Genomic DNA, 21,621 nt, shown 5'->3' with positions numbered 1-21,621 from the left:
ACTGGATCAAGGCCTTTCCTGCTGTTTTCAGGAGTGAGTTGGGTTGTATTTTATTAAAAAAGAAGGTTATACCGAAAGTAAGAAACGTGCCTCTCCTAGTGAGAGATAGTATGAAATGTGAGTTGGACAAACTTTTAAAGAAAGTCATTATTCAAGAGGTTGAGGGAAGTGAATGGGTTTCTCCAGTGGTTATGGCCCGAAAGGCCAATGGGGAGGCCCGGCTTTGTGTTGACTTGAGGGAGCTTAATAGGGCGGTCATTGTAGATCACTATCCCTTGCCAAACATCACTGAAATGTTGTCCTCTCTTGAAGGAGCAAAATACTTCTCTTCGCTGGATTTAACCTCGGCTTACCACCAGGTTAAAATCCATGCTTCTTCTCAGGACCTCACTACCTTTGTGACTCCCTTTGGGACCTTTAAATATGTCAGGATGCCTTTCGGACTTGTTTCGGCAGCCTCTGTCTTTCAGAGAGTCATGGAAGGCATACTGGGAGGTCTCGAAGGGGTTAAGGTGTATCAGGATGATGTTCTCATTTTTGGGGCAGATCTTAATCAACACGATTTAAGGTTGAAGCGTATGCTTGGTCTTTTACAGGAATCTGGACTTACGCTTCGGGCTGAGAAGTGTAAATTCAAAGTTGAGGAAATAGAATATCTTGGTCATGTTGTTTCAGCGACTGGTATCAGACCAAAAAATACTTTAGTCAAATCCATTCTTGACTTGAGTTCACCATCAAACAAAGAGGAATTAGTAAAATTTTTGGGGATGGCAAAATTCTATCACAAATTTATTCGGAACTTTGCTGCGAAAACTGAAGCTTTTAGGTTTCTTTTGAAGAGGGGTTGCGAGTTTGTCTGGTTGCAAAGTTGTGAGGAAGAATTTGTTGTCATAAAAAGGGATCTCAGTAATGCTCCGTTTCTCAGTAGCTTTGATCCTACAAAAATTTCCTATCTTATGACTGATGCAAGTTCAACTGGGCTGGGGGCTGTACTATTACAGAAGGTTGATGGGGAAGAAAGAACAATCTTGTTTATCTCCAGGCCTTTAAGGGGTGCAGAATGTCATTATTCTGTTGTGGAGTAAGAGGCTCTTGGTGTATTTTGGGCTATTCGTAAGCTAAGGAAGTTTTTGTGGGGCAAGGAATTCAGGGTTCTGTTTGATCACAAGCCTCTGAAAGAAGTTTTTACTAAGAAGGGCATTGACTTTGTTTCTCATCGGATTCGTAAATGGGTGGTTTCTCTTCAGGAATTTGAGTTTGATGTTTCCTATTTACCTGGTGCAAACAATGTGGTTGCTGATTGTCTTTCGAGACTTGGGTCAGTTAGTGATATTAATGTTGATGATGTAGAATGGTTTGGTGGTGAGTGTTTTGAAGAAGAGGTTAATGGGTGTTTGATTACTGAAGGAATAATCTCTGAGAGCGAGTGGAGGCAATGTCTTGAGGGTGATGATATTTTGCACAGGGTCATCACCATGGTGAAAGAGGGTTGGTGTGAAAAGAAAGATTGTAGCGAGGACCTCAAGGGTTTTTGGAATGTGAAAGAAGAATTAGCTCTGGTAGATGGACTCTTGTTCCCTCTACTTTACTAAGAAATAAACTGGTTGATAATGCTCATGCATCCCACATGGGCATTGCTAAGACCAAAGAAAGAATTAGGGAAGCATACTGGTGGCCAGCCATGGATGTTTTCGTGGAAAGGATTGTTCGAGATTGTGTAAAATGTACGGATTGTGACAAATTGCTTAAATGCAGAACGCAACCTATGGTTGTCAGAGAGCAAGCTGTCAGTCCTTGGTCAGACATCTCGATAGACATTTTAGGGCTGGTAAGGTTTAATTCTCAAGATAGATATGTCATTGTCTGTATGGACCTCTTTTCTCGGTGGCCAGTGATTAAGGTGGTCAATTCAGTTGAGGCAGTTGTTGTAATTGAATTCTTAGATGAGATTTTTGAAAGTGAGGGATTTCCACAAACGATTCGGTCAGACAATGGTGTACAATTTACTTCAAAATCAATGCAAGAGTTTTTGGATTCAAGAGGAATTAAGCATAAGAGGTCTGCTTTGTATCACCCGCAATGCAATGGTGTGGTAGAGAGATTTTTCAAAGTATTGAAGGAATCCATGCAATAAGCAAGGTCTGCTGGTGAAAATTGGGAGATTGCGTTAAAGAAAAAGGTCAGGGAGTATAGGTTCACTCCTCATTCTTCCACTGGGGTGGCTCCTTTGTTTGTTAAGGGTAGGATTGCAAATACTGAAGCTGTCACATTGTGGGTGTGTGATAAGAGATCCTTGGTGTGTGATAATGTGGGAGGCACGGATGGTTGGAGAGAAAGAGAGAAAAGAAAAATGGATGAACGGAAAGTTCGATAGGATGAAAGAAAAGCTGTGAAGAGTACTGTTGTTGGTCTTGGTGATTGGGTTAAAATCAAATCTCCTAGGAAAACAGGAGGTATCTCCAAGTTCAGCAAGCCTTTTCAGGTCATCAAGGTGTTTAAGAATGCTATAAAGACAAGTGATCATAAAATTTGGAACCCGAGTAGGATTGCGAGACTTCGCCCTGGCACTTCTTTTGATGGTACTATTGTGCCCCCTACACAGTCTGGTTCTAATGAAAGACCATCCAGACCTATTCGTGTGAAACGTGTTCCTCTGAGATTGCAAGATGGTCTTCCTTAGTGGTGTTATTGCCTTGCTGATATTTTATGTGTCTTGATATGTAGAATTTTTATTGTAATTTTCTTTACTTTGTTTTCTCTGATATGGTTTCAAATTATTAATTTGTGAAAGGGGTAGGTGATGTGGTGTTCTAAGCATATCTACTGATGTCCTTTGCAGTAGTGGGTTCTGGAATCTTAGATTACTAGAATGTGGGCTACTTAGCTTGGTTTTGAACTGGTGTCAGTTGACTTGAACTTGCTGCTGGATGGGGTCTCAATGTATGCTCTCTCCTGAATAAATCTTCATTCAACATCTATTTCTGCCTACAATTTCTTTATGGGAGAGGAGTTACTTCCACAGAGACCTTAACTTCCACCTCGACAATCAACTGGACCTCAACACCACATCCCTCCTGGACAACCTCCATAACATTGGACTCCGCCAGATCGTGATCGAGCCCACGCACTCAGCAGGACACACCCTCGACCCCCTCTTCACTACAGGAAACTCCATCACCTTCAGCCACACCACCGAACTCCCATGGACCGACCATCGTTGCATCCACTTCACCTTCAGAACACCCACCATCCACCGACACCAGCACCTACTCCCATGAAGAAACTGGACCAAAATCACGGATGACCAGCTCACCGCCTCACTCAATTCCACCCCAACCATCGCGGAAACAGACGGACACAACACCGCAGCCCGAACCCTGCATAGATGGATCTCGGCAGCGCCAACACCATAGCACCCCCTCAAGAAAAACAACAATACCCACGCCAAGAAAGTCAGATGGTTTACCACTGAACTTCGAGAGTCCAGACGCACTTGCCGCCGCCTCGAAAAGGCCTGGAGGAACACCAAATCCACAGCAGCCCACAACAACTTCAGAGCCGCCACCAACGCCCGCCACCAACTCAGAGAAACGAGGAAAAAAGCAATTGAAGACAGAATCTCCACCCACGCGCACAACAGCAAGAAACTCTTCAGCATCATCAATGAGTTCGCCCAACCCACCAGCGAGTCTACTGACATCCCTCCCTCACAAGACCTCTGCGACAAACTCAGCACCTTTTTCCACCACAAAATAAAGAGCATCTACGACAACTTTGACGAAGACAACCAACACACTGAACCCGCACCAACCACCCCCACACCCGGAAACCATCGATTGACAACTGGACAGCCCTCACCACCGAAGACACACTGAAGACAATGAAGTCTATCCACTCAGGGGCCCCCACGGATCCCTGCCCCCACCATATCTTCAAAAGAGTCGCCAACACCATCGCACCCATGCTCCACCACACCATCAACCGCTCCCTGGCGACCGCATCGTTCCGTGACGACTGGAAACACGCAGAGGTCAACCCCCTCCTAAAGAAATCCTTAGCTGACCCCACAACCTCAAAACTACATACCCATTTCTCTGCTCCCGTTCCCAGCAAAAGTCATCGAGAAAGCCTTCAACAGCCAACTCGGCCACATTAATTGAAGAACACAACATCCTGGACTCCTCCCAATGCGGCTTCAGAAAAAACCACAGCACGGAAACCGCCATCCTCGTCGCAACAGACGACATCCACACCCTACTGGATAACTGAGAAACAGTAGCCCTCATCCTCTTCGACCTCTCAGCAGCGTTCGAAACACTCTCTCACCGCACCCTAATACGCAGACTCTGCGATGCAGGAATCCAGGACAAGGCCCTTGACTGGATCCGTTCCTTCCCCTCCGGCAGAACGCAGCGGGTCAGACTCCCCCCCCCCCCCCCCACCTCCCCCCTTTCCTTTCGGACCCTACACCTACCGAGTCCCCTAGGGCTCCTCCCTCAGCCCGACGCTCTTGAACATCTGCATGGCTTCACTCGCCCCCATCCTCAGAACCTACGGACTCAACATTGTGTCATACTCAGATGACACCAAACTCATCCTCTCCCTATCAAACGAACCCAACACCGCCAGACACAACTTTCAAGAAGGCATAGAAGCAATCACCAAATGGATGAAAAAACAGCTGCCAACAACTAAACACCAACAAAACAGAAGTACTCATCATGGGCCCAAGCCCAGACACCTGGAGCGACACCTGGTGGCCCCCTGCCCTCAGAAACCCGCCAACCCCCACGGACCACGCACGCAACCTGGGAATCATCCTGGGCTTCGAGCTCAAAAATGGACCGCCAGATCAAATCAGTCTCGTCTTTTGGCTTCCACACCCTCAGACTCCTTCGTAAGACCTTCAAATGGATCCTCCTCGAACATAGAAATACCGTCACTCTCGCCCTGGTCACCAGCAGACTCTACTACAGCAACGCACTCTACGCCGGAATAAACAAAAACCTCACCCGCAAGCTGCAGAACATCCAGAACGCCACCACAAGACTGGTCCTCAACTTGCTAAAACACTGCCCCATCTCCCAGCACCTGCGCACACTCCACTGGCTCCCCGTCAAGGCGAGAATCACCTTCAAGATACTCACCCACGCACACAAGGCCCTCCTTCTCCTTCCTCGCGGCCAAAGCATGGAACGCCCTTCCACTCCACCTTAGACAGACATCGCTTCACATATTTGCAAGAAACCTCAAAACCTGGCTCTTCGGCAGACCCCCTCCTTGATGGAATGGGACCTGCACCCCCACCCCTAGCACCTTGAGACCCTTACGGTTGAGTAGTAGCGCTTTAACAAGCGCCTGATTGATTGATTGTTGCAAGACTAAGTGTGAACCACCACATCTCTCTGTCAAACACTTTTAGCTTTAAAAGGTTCCAGTTATCCTTCTTCACAACACTGCAAGATAAATAAGCCAGATAGTCCTGGAGTGTAGCTTTAAATGGCTATGGCTGTGTGTGCTCTCTTTGTTAGGAGCAAACCACATCATGAAGGAGCGGCAGCAAAAAAAAAAAAAAAAAATTGTGATATGCAACTGGGCAAACGATTTTTCATATTCAGAACAATTTCAAACCAATTCTCCACAAATCTGGTATGACCTGTACAACACAAATCCAAGTTAAATACCAGGGCAAATCCACAAACCTTGGCCACAGCTTACCATCTGGAAGGTGAAGGTGGTGAAAACACCTGTGACAGTCCTGCCCATCAGCCGGAGGATGAGGAACTGCAGCACAACACATAGCAGCGAGTGGTACAGCTGAGATCCTGTAACATGACAGTTTGGATTAGGGATGCTATACATTCAATAAAAGCTTGTGAACAATCACATAGGCAGGATCGGCACGGGTTGAAGCAACTTGGAAGGTTTGCCCTGGGTCACAGATCGGTAGATCAGACAGGTGACTTGGCAGAACGATTGTTGTTTTGCGCGCTGCGATTGTGAAGCTATAACAGTCTGGAGTCATGGGGAAATTCACATTATCTCTCCAGCCTCACAATATCCACCAATATGTTTTTGGGCACATAAGAAAATAATAATAATAACAAAGAAAGGGTAGAGGGTCCAAGGGATTTTAAAAACCTACCACGGATTAAATCCCCAATCAATATTAACTATAACAAAATAAATAATCTGAGGGTCTTGTCTACCAGCCACCTAACAGAGGAAAGAGATACATGCCCTTTATGTCATGAAGAGTACAAGAAAGAAGGATAAGACAGTGAAGGGACCCTAGAGCATGGCTGGATTCCCATCACTCACCAAAGTGATCAGTATCATCATTTGGGCCATCCACTCTGCCTTTTGATCATAGAGGGATATTTAGTGGATTCGATCGCAGATAGGGTAGAGAAAAGAGAGTAGTAAGGCTCTCAACAAACCCATCGAAATGATCCCAAAGGTTATGTGGGAATGATAAGTGCAGTGCAATGGTGTAAGTGAAGATTTAAAAAAGGATTTACAAGAGAATTTTTTTTATTTGGGTAACTATTGTAATCCTTATTAAAAACAGTGCAAGAAGCAGTTTCAAACAATTTGTATACCTCAGTATTTTCTACCAGTTATGAGATTCTACCCCCCCTTTTTTTGTCATTTAGAGTACTTTGATATTTAATACTTTTTACAGGTGCATTCTACACACCGTCGATACTGAGGTTCAGTACTTGGCACATGAGGTTGTATGGATTCCAACCTTTATTTGTAATTGTTATTATTCATGATACGCTATTTTTAATGCAGTAGCAACAACATTTACAGACCGGTCCTGAAGAAAGCCGTGGACTATCTGTCCAGGAGGCTGAAACATGTCGACCGCATTTATAAGCATGTTTGAAACGACTTCTTGCACTGTTTTTAATAAGGATTACAATAGTTACCCAAATAAAAAAAATTCTCTTGTAAATCCTTTTTTAAATCTTCCCTTACACCACCCTATCTGCGATCAAATCCACTAAATATTCCTCTATTATCAAGAGGCAGAGTGGACGGCAGGATGGATACCCAAATGATGATACTGATCACTTTGGTGAGTGATGGGAATCCAACCATGCTCTAGGGCCCCTTCACTGTCTTCTCCTTCTTTCTGGTACTCTTCATAACATAATAGGGCAGGTATCTTTTTCCTCTGTTAGGTGGCTGGTAGACTGGACACCCGGATTATTGGTTTTGTTATGGCATATAAGATAATAAACATATCATGCTAAACCCAGACTAACATCCAAGTGTGAAGGCATTGGGTATTATCCAGATGTCTCAGATGCAGTACCGTCAGGATGTAATCTATAAATAGGAAGACCTGTCAGACCCAGGATCAGAGGACTTATTACTGCACCGCTTAATTTTGCCCCACTTCAGACTACAGTTTATGCAATTTTGAGTGTTAATACTCTAGCTCTCCAACTTTGTGTTATAATTATGCCTTCCTTGCAGCACCCTCCTTGAATTATACGCCTTTCTATAGCCAGTGCGATTAACAATACATCAATAACTTTGTGCAACTGTCGGGCTTTTGTGATATCATGCTCTCTGGTCTCCCTGGAACTCCAAAGTAAACCAACAAGTGCTTCCATATTAGATTTCACAGCTGGACATCAGAAACCCCTACGACTCGCACAACATTTATTTAAATAAAAAGTACTGGGGGCATTCCCACTGTCAGGTGGAACTGCAGAAATGGGATGAACAGAGCTCCTTCATTTAGCCTGCAGGTTCCCATTGTCCAGCTTTGGGATGTGGCACAGTGGTAATGATACAAACGCAAACCCATGCATCTCATGTGTAGATTCCAGTAATGGGTTAAACTATTACCTGAATCTTCTGTACTGTTGTTACTAGTGGCCTAGTCAGCCACCTCCTATGGGAAGTAGGATGAAAAAATTATGATCAGAGCATAGACCCTTCTCTGCCGTCTCTGAGCTGCATACATTTCCTGCTTGTGACCGAGGGAGACAGGCTAACACATTCCACCTGGGCGCCTCTACCCGTGCTCTCTGAAAACAGGTGCACGTAATAGGAATCTACACAGCCTGTGTGGCTAGAATAATTCTGGACTAACCATCTCAGTTGGTGTGAACATTTAAATTGAGAACCATACTGCTGCTCTGGCCGACAGAGCAGGGATTACTTGTGGGCGCTGCTGGTAAAGGAGTGCATAAATAAGATCGTTTGGGTGGGTGTAGGGTTATGGAAGTCACAAGCAAGTGCTTGTCATTCTGTTGTACTAAGAGGCACAATCCTGACAGATGTTGATGGGGAGAAATACGTGTGAATCTAGATCTGTAATACAGTCCTGGTATATCCCTAATGATCACATTTTATCACCAGCAGACAATCTGCACTTATAGTTCACTAGCGTCACAGGGACTACGCTTGGGTGAATTACACTCCTGAAGATTAAAAGGGTCTGAAGCTGGGTTTGGGAGGACAAAGGAGGAATACTATTCCACTGAACATTCGGGGAAAGGCAAGAGCAGTTGCTCTAGAAATAGAAACAGTGATGAGATGCACAGTCACCTTTGGGAAACAGCAGGTAGGAAGCGGAAAAGGACCAGCCAAACATCTGAGACGAGTCTGGGAGTTGGGAGCCGTTCTCCTGGGCAATGTAAAAGCCAGCCACTGCAAATGACTGCCAACGAAGGACGTCAGAAATGGCGTTACTGTGGGCTACATGCTGCCACTGCTGTTCCTCTGAGAGCTATCAGCCATGCACTCAGTACCTACCGAAGTTAAAGTAGCAGATTGCGAGGCCGGTGATGGTGTGGAACACGTAGAAGAGGTGAGGGTCCTTTCCATAGAGGAACCAGCGCTGGAATAGGGCCAAGGGGTAACCTGTAGGGAGAAAACAGCATCGATTAGGATCTGTACACAAGCTAGCTCTTTTGTGTATCTGTGTATAGAAAAAGAAAACCGTGACAAAAAGCCAGAACAGGGCATTTTTTAGAGGGTGTGGCATAATAGCCCTTCAGTAGCCGTGAACACAAAAGGTGGGGGGTGGAAGAGAATCGGGTAAGAACACTACTGCAGAAACCCAGAGCAGGAAGAGGAGGGTAGGACTTGCCTTCTGCAAGTGTCCTCATAGCAGAGCACAGGGGTAAAAAGATATTGCCACAAGCTTTGAAGATAAAGAAACAGAGGATGAGTAGATACCAAGGACCCCAAACTATCCATCCATTCATTTTTTAAATGACCCAACACATACTCAGTGAAAAAATACCCTCCATGACAACATACAATAGAAACAAGCATTGGAATAGCCAATAGGTCTCGCCTTTGGGACCGTACAAGTGTTTAGCCATGCAACTGTTACATAACTAAATACTTATAAGGTCCCAAAAGCGAGACCTATTGGCTATGTGACCGCGAGCTTTCCTCCCCCCCCCCCATCGAGGAAGGAAAATCTACTTTAGCAGTGCAAATGGAAGGTCTTTTCCGGCTGCATATTCACAAAATCAGGGCCGGTAGAGAAAAGATGAGTGTTAACTCTTATAGGAAAGTGTCTGCAGAAAGTTCCAGGGCTCAAATGACAAAAGGGTTTATGGTACGCAGACATCTGCAAAGACAAACTTTCTCTGGGGGACAAAACATGCATCTGGTCTGGAGGACAGCAAAGTCCTGCCAACGGTGGAGCAGATAGGATTGGTAGTGGCAAAGTCGAGGCAGACCTAAAGCGAGCCACCAAGGTCATCAGTGAATTTCAAAGTAACGTGGACTGTCAAAGCAGGTATCAACTCCCCTCGGGGTGCATAAGCCTGCCAACCAAGAGCGATGTCCATGGAGACCCAGGGATGGGTGTGAATGGTGCGTCACGAGGCCTGCCAGTATGCTTGAGATGCCTTACTTTTAGGTTCTGGTAAGCCTAATGCTCATCTCTTGGCAGCCTGCAGCACCGTCAAGCATCGAGGAACTCATTCAATGTGCCAAAAACACCTGGCGGAAACCAATAAAGCACTAAAGCCACTAAGCATGCAGGAACACCAGAGGGAAAGCATTCTAATATACAGGATTTTTTCAACCATGTACGGAGTCGAATAAGTATGAGAGAAAAAAGCATGAGCAGAGGTGCAAAAAAGGGAAAAAAAGCAGCGGACTAACATATGAAATGTCTCTGATACGAAGGTAACACACAAATCTGCCGCTGCTGTTCATCCTTAAGATATCAATAACCTTCTCTAGCTCTCGAGTGATGGTACACATCTCTGCTCGTAAATCAAAGAAAGGATGCCAACTAAACACAACTGCCCCTTCATCGAAAGCGGCTTCTAACAGAGGTTGGGGGGGTGTTTGACAAAATAGTTCAGACCATTGGCAACCGTGCTGCATTTGAGAAAAAGAGATCTCATCCACATTGCTGTTCAGAGGCATCGAAAGCCATTACTTAAAGCCTGTGCCTCAAGACATGAGATTCTGGTACTTAGGTCGCAGGGCCACAAACCCATATGGTGAGAATAATCAAGCTGCAATGGTGGGGTGAGTGCCCCCCGCCTGGTTCGTACACTGTTGCTTTGTTATCTGTTAAGACCATGAACAATCCATTTTCCTCCAAGACAAAAGCTTTAAATTCTTGAACGGTTTAAGACTCAATTAAAACTTTTTTAGTGAATACACTCCAAGGAGATTAAATTGCCACCCTACTATAGTCGTACACTGTTCGGAGAGGTGCTGGGGCAAGCAAGGGCTATGGAGCCAAAACAATAGTTAAGGTAGTTTCCCCTCCAATAACCCTGGGTCCGTTCTACTGTGGAACTGCAACAAGTGCATACCCTATCCGAATTGGACTCCGAATATACAACGACAAGCAGTCAAATGCTTCTCAGGGAAGGGGGGATGTTCTCAGGGAAGGGGGATGATCGAGCTAAAAAAAAAAAACAGCATAGTAACCGACTGTTCAGCCCGGTGGTTTTCTTTCGGAAACAAAGTACTTGAATGAGTACTAGAACTAAATTCTACACCTAAAAAACAGGCAAGATGCAATTTAGTGGCCTGGGTGGTGAATGTACACCAGAGGTCTCCAACCTTTTCAATAATGAAAGCTACTTCCGATTGCTGTAAATAGCCCAGAGCTACTAATGACTGAATTGTTCCAGGAATGCCCACAGAGAATCCCAATAGTGACAACACACTGTGGGATTACTAGTTGAGAGTACGCAGATGTACGTTATAATATTAAGTGATACCAAAAAGATCATATCCAGAATTCTACTGATCGTGAAGATATATAACACACACAGGTAAGTAGTATAGATTCTCTGTTCTGCATTCCAGACATACTTACCATGAAACTGATATGTATAAATATAAACAGACAAATTTAAAAATGTAAATAAAACTATACATTTATTTATTTTTCACTGAAAAAAGCAAAGGTTATAGGAAAGTTATAGTTCGGCTCAGGTTTCACTCGTAAAAAACCAGTGACACTAAGCAGTAATAGATCGCTCAGCTAACTATAATTCAGGCCCCCGCAATGCACTGCTGATATCACTGAGGACAACATCCAGTGACTTTTTAAAATGTTTGAGTGTTAAATATATACACACACACACACCACGGTGTACTGGTGAAACAGTACGTGTATGGGTGCCTGTATGGATGATTCAGTGGGTGCGCGACTGACTATATAAGTGAGTGATTAGGTTTCTCAGTGAATGTATGGTTGAGTAACTGGCTGTGTGAATGTCTGTATCATTATGCCAGTTGGTGGCAAAGTGGCTGTATGGATGTGTGAGTGAGTAGGTACGTGAGTGGCTGTATGGGTGAGAGTACCTGTTTGTGTGCCTGTGTTGGTGGGTGATGGGTTGTGTGACTGTCAGCATGGATGAGTGAGTCAGTGGCTGTATGGGTGAGTGAGTGCATGTGTGAGGGACTGTATTGGTGACTGTGTATGGCTGTGTGGGTGAGTGAGTGGATGTGTGTCAGTGGTATATGGGTGAGTAACTAGGTATGAGAAAGGCATCATATGTGAGTGATGGGGTACATGAGTGAGAGAGTGGCTTTATGGGCAAGTGTGTGCTTGTGTCAGTGACTGTATAGGTGAGTATGTGTTAGTATCCGGTTGTGTGTGTCTGTATAGGTGAGCAAGTATGCGAGTAGCTCTATGGGTGACTGATTCAGTGTGTGAGTGGAAGTATGAGTGGGTATGTTAGTGACTATTAGTGAGTGGGTGGTTGTATGAGTGGCTATAAGGGCGAGTGAGTGGATGTGCGCGTAGATCTATGAATCAGTGAGTGGGTGTTTAAATACTGGTATGGGTCTGTGAATGATGGAGTTGGTGTATGCAAGATTCTAGGGGGGGGGTTGAGTGGGTGCGTTAGTGATTTTGTTGATGATGTCATCAGTGACGTCCTTTGCGGCCAACAACTCCTCCTGTTACCTCCAGTAAGTCCCACACAGCGTGACTGCTGAGAGGTCTTCAGAGACAACATCCAATTTCCCCACCAATCTGCAAACACGTCTCCTGGCGCATTACTGGTTGTGGGATGAAGTTCACTTTCTCCTCAGGGTCCTTAGGGCCCAACTAACCCTCATGTGACCTCCAGTAAGTCCCACATAGCTGGATTGCTAAAAGGTTGTCTGAGGTCACGCCCCCTTTCTCCACCAATCTGTAAACACACCTCCTGGCGCACTACTGGTTAGGCGGAAGAGGTACACTTTAGTCCCGAGGCACACAGGACTAAAGTGGAATTAATTCCCCAACCAGTAATGTGCCTGGAGGCGCATTTGCAGAGTGGTGCAGAAAGGGGCCGGGCATCCAGCGATTAGCTGGAGTTTTCTGTATTTTTTTTTAATTAGGGGAGGGGTGTGCCGTGTGACCCCCTTCTCTGGGCCGTTAGTAAAGAAGCCCCGGGGAGATGGTGGTCGCCAGGGTATCAATAAGCCCCAGGAGCGGAGTGGGGGGGGGGGGGGGGGGGGGGGGGGAAGGGGGGGGGAAATAGACCTCGCTCATATTTGCATAATGCCCCTGAACCTGGCTCACCCAAGGCAGATAATGAACAAAGTGCAGGAGCCTGCACTTCGCGGTTTTTTTTTTTTTTTTTTTTACATTTTTGTCTGGATCCGACAGAAATCCCCAACCCCTCTCAAGAGGCCTAGGGGTCAGAGCGTTTCTATCCTGTCCCCTTTTCTTTTGCATTTTTTGTGGGACTCTGCTTCAAACAGAGTCCTAAGAAAGCTGCCAACACTTCCTGGTTGAAGTGTTGGCAGCCAACCAAATTTCAGTAGGATTTTAGGCTCCCAGATAACTAGATTTTTTTAAATTTAAATATCTCTGAAACTACTGAATGGATTTACAACAAATCACAATAAGCACGCTTTCTGGGCCAACATCTAGCTTTCTACCAAACTTGGTGTCATTCAGTTCAGCAGTTTGGGCTGTAGTCATGTTAAAAAAATGAAAAATCCCATAGACCAACCATTGGGAAAACTTGTTTTGGGACCCCACTTTTTCCATCAGTCCCCGCTTGACGGATCACCCTGAAACTTTCAACACAGCAGCCAAATCAAAAAGTGGAAGTTTAAAAAAAAATTGCGAAGATTCATCAAGCGGCGCAAAAGTTATTGGCAAAACAAGAAACTATTTTCCTATCGAAACATTGGTCCCAACTATAACTACCTCCTGGCTATTGGCAGTAAGGTAGATATAGACACATACACGATATTGAGGTGGTCTATATTCGGAACACAATATTTTTGGTTGGTGTAGCTAAAATGAGATATTACAGTAGAACACCATCCACCCCAACTCAAAAGACGAGGTTATGAACCGCAATGTTAGGAAAACCTTTCTTGATAGAATGCCTCTACATAACTAATAAAATACCAGCAAAAGCCAAATGGAACAAAAGAAATTCTGAAAGCTAGATATCTTCCCTACTCAGTATGAACTGCCATTTCCTGTCTACAGTTTCAATCTAACCTTTGCTTGGCTCCAGGATTGCTAAAGTATGGTTCCCAAATACTTCTGCACTCTAGTTATTGCTAGTACTTTTTTGGCACAACATAACACAACACAACACAACCACACACACACACACACACACACAACCACACACACACACACACACACACACACACACAGAGCTAGGTGTGTGCAAGCGGGTCTTTCTACCATTGATTTGGCTGGAGATTACTCCAAATATACGGAGATATTCAGTGCTGCCTACTTCAGTAGAGTTAGACCCTCCGAATTAAAGATTACTTTGCTGGACTAGACTTCAGAGAGCTAATTTCAGGGTACCGGCAAGCCACTAGTAGCTTCTGAGCTTCTCATTGGAGACACCTGATCTACATGCTACTTCCCTTCTTTTCTAGGCAATTACTTCCAGAAACAAACTAGTACATGATTATGCTCTGCACCCCCTCTATGGCAAAATGAGCTCAGTCTTTTACAGTTCTTGTCGGGTCGGTTCCTGGTGGATTTAGTGCAATTGGGTAACTGCCTGGCTTTGTCTCTGCTTGACTCCCCCGCTTCTGGGAGAGCGTGTGAATCACTAGCTCCAGCATGTCTTCCTCTGTGGCAGTTGCACATTCGGTGAGGTTGCCAATTCATGATGCCAATGCCAGTTTTGCAGTCTGGTCGATGCAGAGGTCGGGATCTCACTTGAAACTGGCGGACAGGAGATTGGTAACCATACACAGGCTCAGCAACAAGCGACTTACCATCCTCACATCTCTCAGGCAGAGCGCCTCAGGTCAAGCAACCCTTGATTCCTTTTGCCACAGAGGACCGGACCAATCTACGATTTCTGACAAGGACAGCAGCCAAGTACATGCCACTCCGCTCCCGACATAACTAGAGTGCAGACTGCCGACTGTAATGTGAACTCCAACTGGAGTTTGGCAATCTTCATGTTGGTTGTCTTATTCCAGCCTCGAACCATAGGTGGAGAGTCCATTACTTGCAGACACCGTGGTTCCCAGTACTCCTCTGTTGACAGACCTCACTAGCACCACGATCATGGTGCACCTTGCTCATCCTAGATAATCACTCCTTCTGAAGGGATGGCAGGCCCCTTTTTCCCCTCAGCAGACATACAGGCATTTCAAGTCAGGTAAACGAGGAATGTCCTCCCCCTCTTTAATGCCAGCTGTCATGCAGACACCAGCTCTGTTTGCAATGCAGTCCTTCTAGTTCATGTGTAACACTTCCTTCCTCCGGCACAACATACATGTATCATGTAGGCTGCATGCAAAAATATGCACAACACACATTTGGGGTGTTCGTGGTAGGAGATGGTAAAGTGAACAGAATTTAAACAAACCAGGTGGGCTATTAGGCCTTCACCCCAATGACAAAGTTTGGACACAACTATGGATTCACAAACTACGGTACGCTACTACGACTGCGGAATGTGCTAGACCCATGATAGAGATAGTAGTCCGCTCCGTCAATGAGGGTGTACTTGGTAGATACACCCCTTCAGGTCACACAACAGGGACAGGACCATATACATGTCAGAAGGCAGATCTAAGCCTCTGTGCACATTTAGTGTGCTACAGGAGCCCAAAATAACAAGCATTTGCAATGCAATAGGTCTCACATTTGCGACACTTTGAGCTACTGGCATTGTAAAGGACAAACCTTGTATCTATGTGTTGGTTTAAAAAAAAAGATAAATAAAAGGCATTGTCATTTACAATGCCAATAGCTTCAAATTTCGCACATGCAAGACCTATTGCATTGCAAATGCTGGGTATTAATAGATCAGCAAAAGTTCTTACTGGCAGGACTGTGCATTTTGGAAGATTATAAGTGTGCATGCACGCACCTGTAAGTGTGTGAAGGTGCCCATTGTGTGTGACCAGACCTAAAATAGCAGGGACAAGATAGGACTTGTAACTTTGTATGATTCCTAATAACGGATTAGTAGAAGTGATCGCGGCAGGACAAAGCGTATCCGCAGAACATTGCGATACTTCGAGCTTGTGTGCATACGCATGTTTGCGCACGCGTGTATGTGCGCATAGGAGGGACCAGAACTAAAAAAGCAGCGGGCAGGATAGGACTGAGAGCTATGTTTGTTTTTTAATGATGGATCAGCAGAGGTTCCTGTTGGCGGCACAAGGCGCTTCTGCAGAGTGCTGCACGAGAGACCCAGGGCTGTAATAACGGATCTGCGCAACAAGTCGGGATTAAAGCTCCTCGCGCTGACTGCTGTCCTAGTTCTGCTACCGTGAAGGAGTGTTGCCAGGCAATGCAGATGCTGTGGCAGGATGTCTGCGCGCGCCGTATATGCTGCTGTATTGTATTGGGCTTTCGGCGTCATGAACTCCGTTTACACAACCCAAAATAACAAGCTGTCTCTGTGTTCACATCTCCTCTCCGCGCAGGCACAGCGAGCAGGAGCCGGGGAGGGACAGGAGATGTGCAAGCGTACACAACCCATATGGGACAGGAGATGTGCACGCGTACACATGACCTGTAAGCGTGCACATCTCCTGTCCCCCTTCCGCCAAAACAAAAATCTACAATAGATCTCGCCAAGGCGAGCAGCGCATGCGCTGCGTCGCTAGGCCAGAACTAACAAGGCGAGCAGCGCATGCACTGCGTCGCTAGGCCAGACCTAAAAACCTAGTATACCAGATACAAGCAGACACTCAAGGCAGGGGTATGTAACTGTACCTCCTGCAATGTCCCAATAGAAGTATCACAACAATAGAACATAGAAAAGGGTAATTCTTGGTGAATTTCAGGAGAAACCCAGTCTTAAGTCATTCTGAATCAAAAGACTGTGGTCCATGATGGGCACTCTACATTTGCATGGGTTCGGTGTTCTAACATTTTAAGTTGAATAATGGTTTATTTTGTACGACTTTAGGTAACATTCTAGGAACATGTCACATACACCAGCGGTTCTTGCCTTTTGACTCCAGTAAACACCCACTAAATCATTTCAGAAATCCAGGGGACATCCTCAAAGTAATTATTGGAAGCTGGGAACCAGTGGCCTAAGCAATTTCTATGCTTTGAACCTAAAAAAAAATAAAAATGTTTTTTTTTTTAAAAAAAAACACTAACAATTACAAAAACAAATCCACACCAAACAAATGTTCTAATAATGAAACACTAAATTCACAATCTAGAAAAAGCTTTCACATTTACAATGTGTTTTTTCTTATTTATATATACTTTATTTAGTTGAAATAATATTTAATTTTGTAAAACCGTCACAAACCCCATAAGTAGGCCTTGCAGACACCCAGGAGTCTTCGGACAACAGGTTAAGAAACACTGCCATACATGCAGAAGAAATTTTAGCTTGTGTTTTTGCTTAGCCACTGACCCAGACGCCAGAGAATTCAAAGTCACGGGTGACATTCCCACACATAAAAACAAAGAATTGGAGCTAAAACAGAATCTGTTTCAAGTTACCCTCATCTAACTGTTCAAGGGGACAGATGCCGATTAATTTGTTTTACCTCATGATATGGACCACACAGATGCTGCCGACCAAAGTATTGACTGCATCACAGTGCTGAGTTTGATGTATGTGAATGTCAGCACTATGTGGGACCCAATCCTTTTGGGCGAATCTGGAGATTGGGATACTGTGGTAAAGATGGCCTCAGACACGAAGCTTGTCTGAACAGAGGTAAGCTTTATTGGAGCTGCAGTAAAACAGTGGTCAATCCCTTGCTAGCCAGGCACCCACCTAGAACCCCATCAAAGTTCTACAACCATACCCATGCACGAGGGAACGAGTCTCGTGTGGGGGTTAAAGCATAAAACTTTATAACACATTCCCTTTCCATTCACAGATTTGACACAAAAGATACAAAAGGAATAACAAAAATGGTCCCTAGAAGAATAACAAAATTAAAACGAGTCAACAAATACTAATAAACAATGAAAGTATTAAAAGGAACGATATTAACCCCACGCAGCAGTTTACTGATAGAAACTGTACAAAGCGAAAACATTCTCCAAAAAACAAGTGGAAGCAAATTGAGAAACAATGTTTCAAAAACACTGGAGGTCGAACCCCCCCCCACCCCCCCCCGGCATGTAGGACGGCCATTCAGATCTGGAGGCGAGCGGTCCAACAGATGGGATGGTGGGGCAAACTCAACGGTGCTACACCTCTGTAGCGCGGCACACACCTCCAGCCAGTCGCGGCTCTGGCGGGTTTCCGCAGGTGGGATGACATTGGGATTATTGTGTTGGGAGACGCAATGCGGGCGTCCACATTGAAATCCTTTCAGCAACTACAGGCTGATTTTGACCTTCACAAAACGCACACAGATATTTGCAACTCAGACACGCTATATCCCCTTTGATAAGGGACCTCACGAGTCTCCCGGAGTTCCACCCGTTGGAGGGCCGGCTGCTCATGGGGAACCTAGGTGCCCACAAGACCCGTCAAATCTATCAAACACTGACCACACACACCACGACCACTCTACACCGGACCTGGGCGTCGTGGGAAGCAGATGTGCCCACATTGACGGATGATGACTGGGCCGAGGCACTGGCTAGCCCCCGGTACTCTGCGGTCTCTGCCAGCTACCGTCTGATCCAGTTCAAATATCTTCACAGGGTTTACTTTACACGTTTAGGTCTTTACAAGATGGGGGCTGTTCAGTCCCCTATGTGCCTCCGCTGTGATTCTGAGGAGGGGTAGTTTCTCCACACGGTGTGGACCTGTGCAGCTCTGCAACACTTCTGGACGGGTATAAGGTCCTGTTTGGGGCGGGTGCTGGCATGCTGCATTCCTGCAGACCTCCGTTTGATACTCCTACACAGTACCGAAGACATCGGGGGGACAGATATAAAAGGCAAATATTGTTCCTAGGGCTTACACTAGCAAAACGCTACATCACACAACACTGGAAGGCAACACTCCCACCCAGTAGTGGTACCTGGAAGAAAGCAATGGATAGGTGCCTGTTCGCTGAAGGTGCAGAATTTCAGGCTAGGGGATGTACGCAAAAACACAAGAAGATCTGGGCCAGATGGGACGCGTATCGTGACATAGACCCGTCACTTCTGGGGTCAGTGGCCTCCCCTGATCCAATAGATAGGCTGGTTGTGAGCGAGGGGGCGGGGGTTTAGGGTCTATATGGTGCCTTGCTTATGTATATTGTTTACTTACATGCTTCGATGCTCGCTGGGCTTGCCCATATGGTATCTTGAAAATCAATGAAATTAGTAATTAAAAAAAAAAAAAAAAAAAAACACTGGAGGTCTACAGACTCTCAAACAAATATCGTGCCCCCCCCCCCCATTTAGCTGAATGGGGGGGGGGGGGGGGGGGGGGGGAGAACTGTACTTCTTGCACCCTGTTCAACATGTGATCGATCTCTCAACCCAATACTCTCCCCCCTCAGTCAATGATGGGCGATTGAAGTCCATTTCCCAAAATAGTACTTCGTCAACATATAGCTATTACATTCATCTACTTCCAAACCAGCATTCCTAGAACTCCGTCACACCATACCTATGCACAAGGGAACAGGTCTTGTGCGGCTTTCATGCATAAAACTTTACAAGATACCGTTTGGCATCCCAATGTTCCTGGCAAACATAACAAGGAGTGACCTTTTAGCACCAGAAAGGATTCACTAATTGTAGGAAGCTGGCTCTGTATATACTATACCAAAGTAAGGTATAGTGTGCACAGAGTCCAGTGGCTCCCCAAAGGCTTACAGAGGTAAAAGTAGATGTTAAGCATTTATTGTACAGACTCTGGCAAGAAATGATTTCACACACTCAGACTAAACTCGGACCAATTTTATGGCATGACACGGAGGCTAAACATTATGCAAATCTCCTTTATTGCAGCAACAATTGAAGAATATGGAACTTCAATGAACATTCTAACATAGTATAGAGTCCCCCACAAGCAGCCATCTTCCTTCGTTGCTGCTGCTCACAAGCTAAGTATTCCTTTTTATGAGCTTCGACTTTACATACTTCATATGTACTATATGGTCCCTTTTTTGCTTTGCTGTTTAACTACACAGTATATATATCCTTATACGTACAATATTGAGTACTCTATGCTTTGAGTCTTTTGTGCCATTTAACCTTTTTTCTGACTTTTAATATTAGCTTTGATAAGCTTACATTCAAACTTCCGGTTTTATTCTGAACCGGAACCCCTAAATTAGCCTTCCCTGGCCTATACTCCCCCACTCATCGCTCCATTTATGCTTAAATAATTTAAAATACCGACCGTAGCGCTAGTCCCGATGGCGAAGCACTACCGTGTTTCCGCGGAAACGCTTTCACTGAGCTACCCGGATCCGTAACACCACCGAGTCCTCCTCGCTTCACACGCTCCCATTCTCGCATTACCTAACAGCAGAAATAAGCGGGGCAACACACGATCTCAATGAGCATTAGCCTTTCACCGGCACAACGGGTATCGGCATGAGTGCACATTAGAGGAAAGGCCATTAAGAAACAGTCACACACAGCAAATGCGTGCGTGACCGCAATTTTAACCCATTGTGATACTCTAATGCACAGTAATACGTCCTCCATTTTTTGCATTTGGTCACCATCACAGTGACAGTTAACCCAGACAGCTGTCTCCTGAGGATCGAGCAGCTGATAAATTTCCCCCTCAAAAACGATATCAATAACCTTTAAATATACAAGTTTTTGATATTTATCATCACCTTTTTATTCTCCAAACTAGTTATTTAGATAATTTTACCCCTGTTATCAATATGTCTGCACCCTTCCCACAATTAAATCTTGTTGATAAACTAGAGGAATTAGTTAAAGCCCTAGATAAAGTTTTGGGTTCCCTTGATGAAACTATAAATAAAACAAATCGAATCAATTTCCAATAAGGCATGGCCATCTACTAGTGGCCAAGAAGGGGCAAGTAAGGCCCTGAGAACGAGGGCCTCTGGAGGAACCCTATCTAAAGGGTGCTTGACCAAAGGTCCTACGTCCTTCAACTATCGGTCTCAGGGAAAGGGGAGTGACTATAATATATCTGGATGATATTCTTATAATGGCTCAATCCAAACTGACGGTATTCCGTCATACAGACCTCGCCATACGTCTTTTGGAACACCTGGGGTTTACAATAAACAAGAAAAAATCTTGAACAATACCAAGGCAACAAACAATTCCTGGGCTTTGTGGTAGACCAAGAATCAAGGAGGGAACTCCCATGGTGGCTGAAGAATGCAGAGGCATGGAATGGCAGAGCTATTCTTGGGAGAGGAACCAGATTTAATAATAGAATCGGATGCAAGTTTGGAAGGATGGGGTGTCAGATGTGACAACTTAAACAGGGGGTTGTTTGACAGATCAAGAGAAGAAATTGCATATCAACTGCTTAGAATTACTAGCGGGTTCATTTGCAGTTCGTTGCTTCACCCAGAAGTCAATGAAAGGATGTGTGATGTTACATATGGACAATGTGTCAGCAGTCAGGTACGTCAACAAGCCGGGAGGACGCCATTCCAAAGGTCTTACAGGTCTAGTGAAGGGTTTCTGGGGATACTGCTTTAACAAAGGAATATCAGTTATAGCTGAACATATTCCTGGATTAAGCAATGGTGTAGCAGACTAGGTCTCCAGGAATTTCAAAGATTCCAGCAACTGGA

General features: G+C 45.1%; 1 protein-coding gene across 1 annotated transcript in view; it reads right to left on the bottom strand.

Moving 5' to 3' along the window:
- LPCAT3 (lysophosphatidylcholine acyltransferase 3) overlaps positions 1–21,621 on the bottom strand; it is a 178,474-nt gene that overhangs the window by 141,356 nt on the left and 15,497 nt on the right. The window contains exons 2-3 of the mRNA XM_085619889.1: positions 8,779–8,886; positions 5,719–5,825 (exon numbers count right to left, since the gene is read on the bottom strand). Coding sequence (XP_085476015.1) covers positions 5,719–5,825; positions 8,779–8,886 — 215 coding nt within the window. The remainder of the gene's footprint in view (positions 1–5,718; positions 5,826–8,778; positions 8,887–21,621) is intronic.

Source organism: Triturus cristatus, chromosome 7 (genome assembly GCF_964204655.1).
Source record: "Triturus cristatus chromosome 7, aTriCri1.1, whole genome shotgun sequence".
Taxonomy (NCBI): domain Eukaryota; kingdom Metazoa; phylum Chordata; class Amphibia; order Caudata; family Salamandridae; genus Triturus; species Triturus cristatus.
This window is presented reverse-complemented; position numbering and strand designations above follow the sequence as displayed.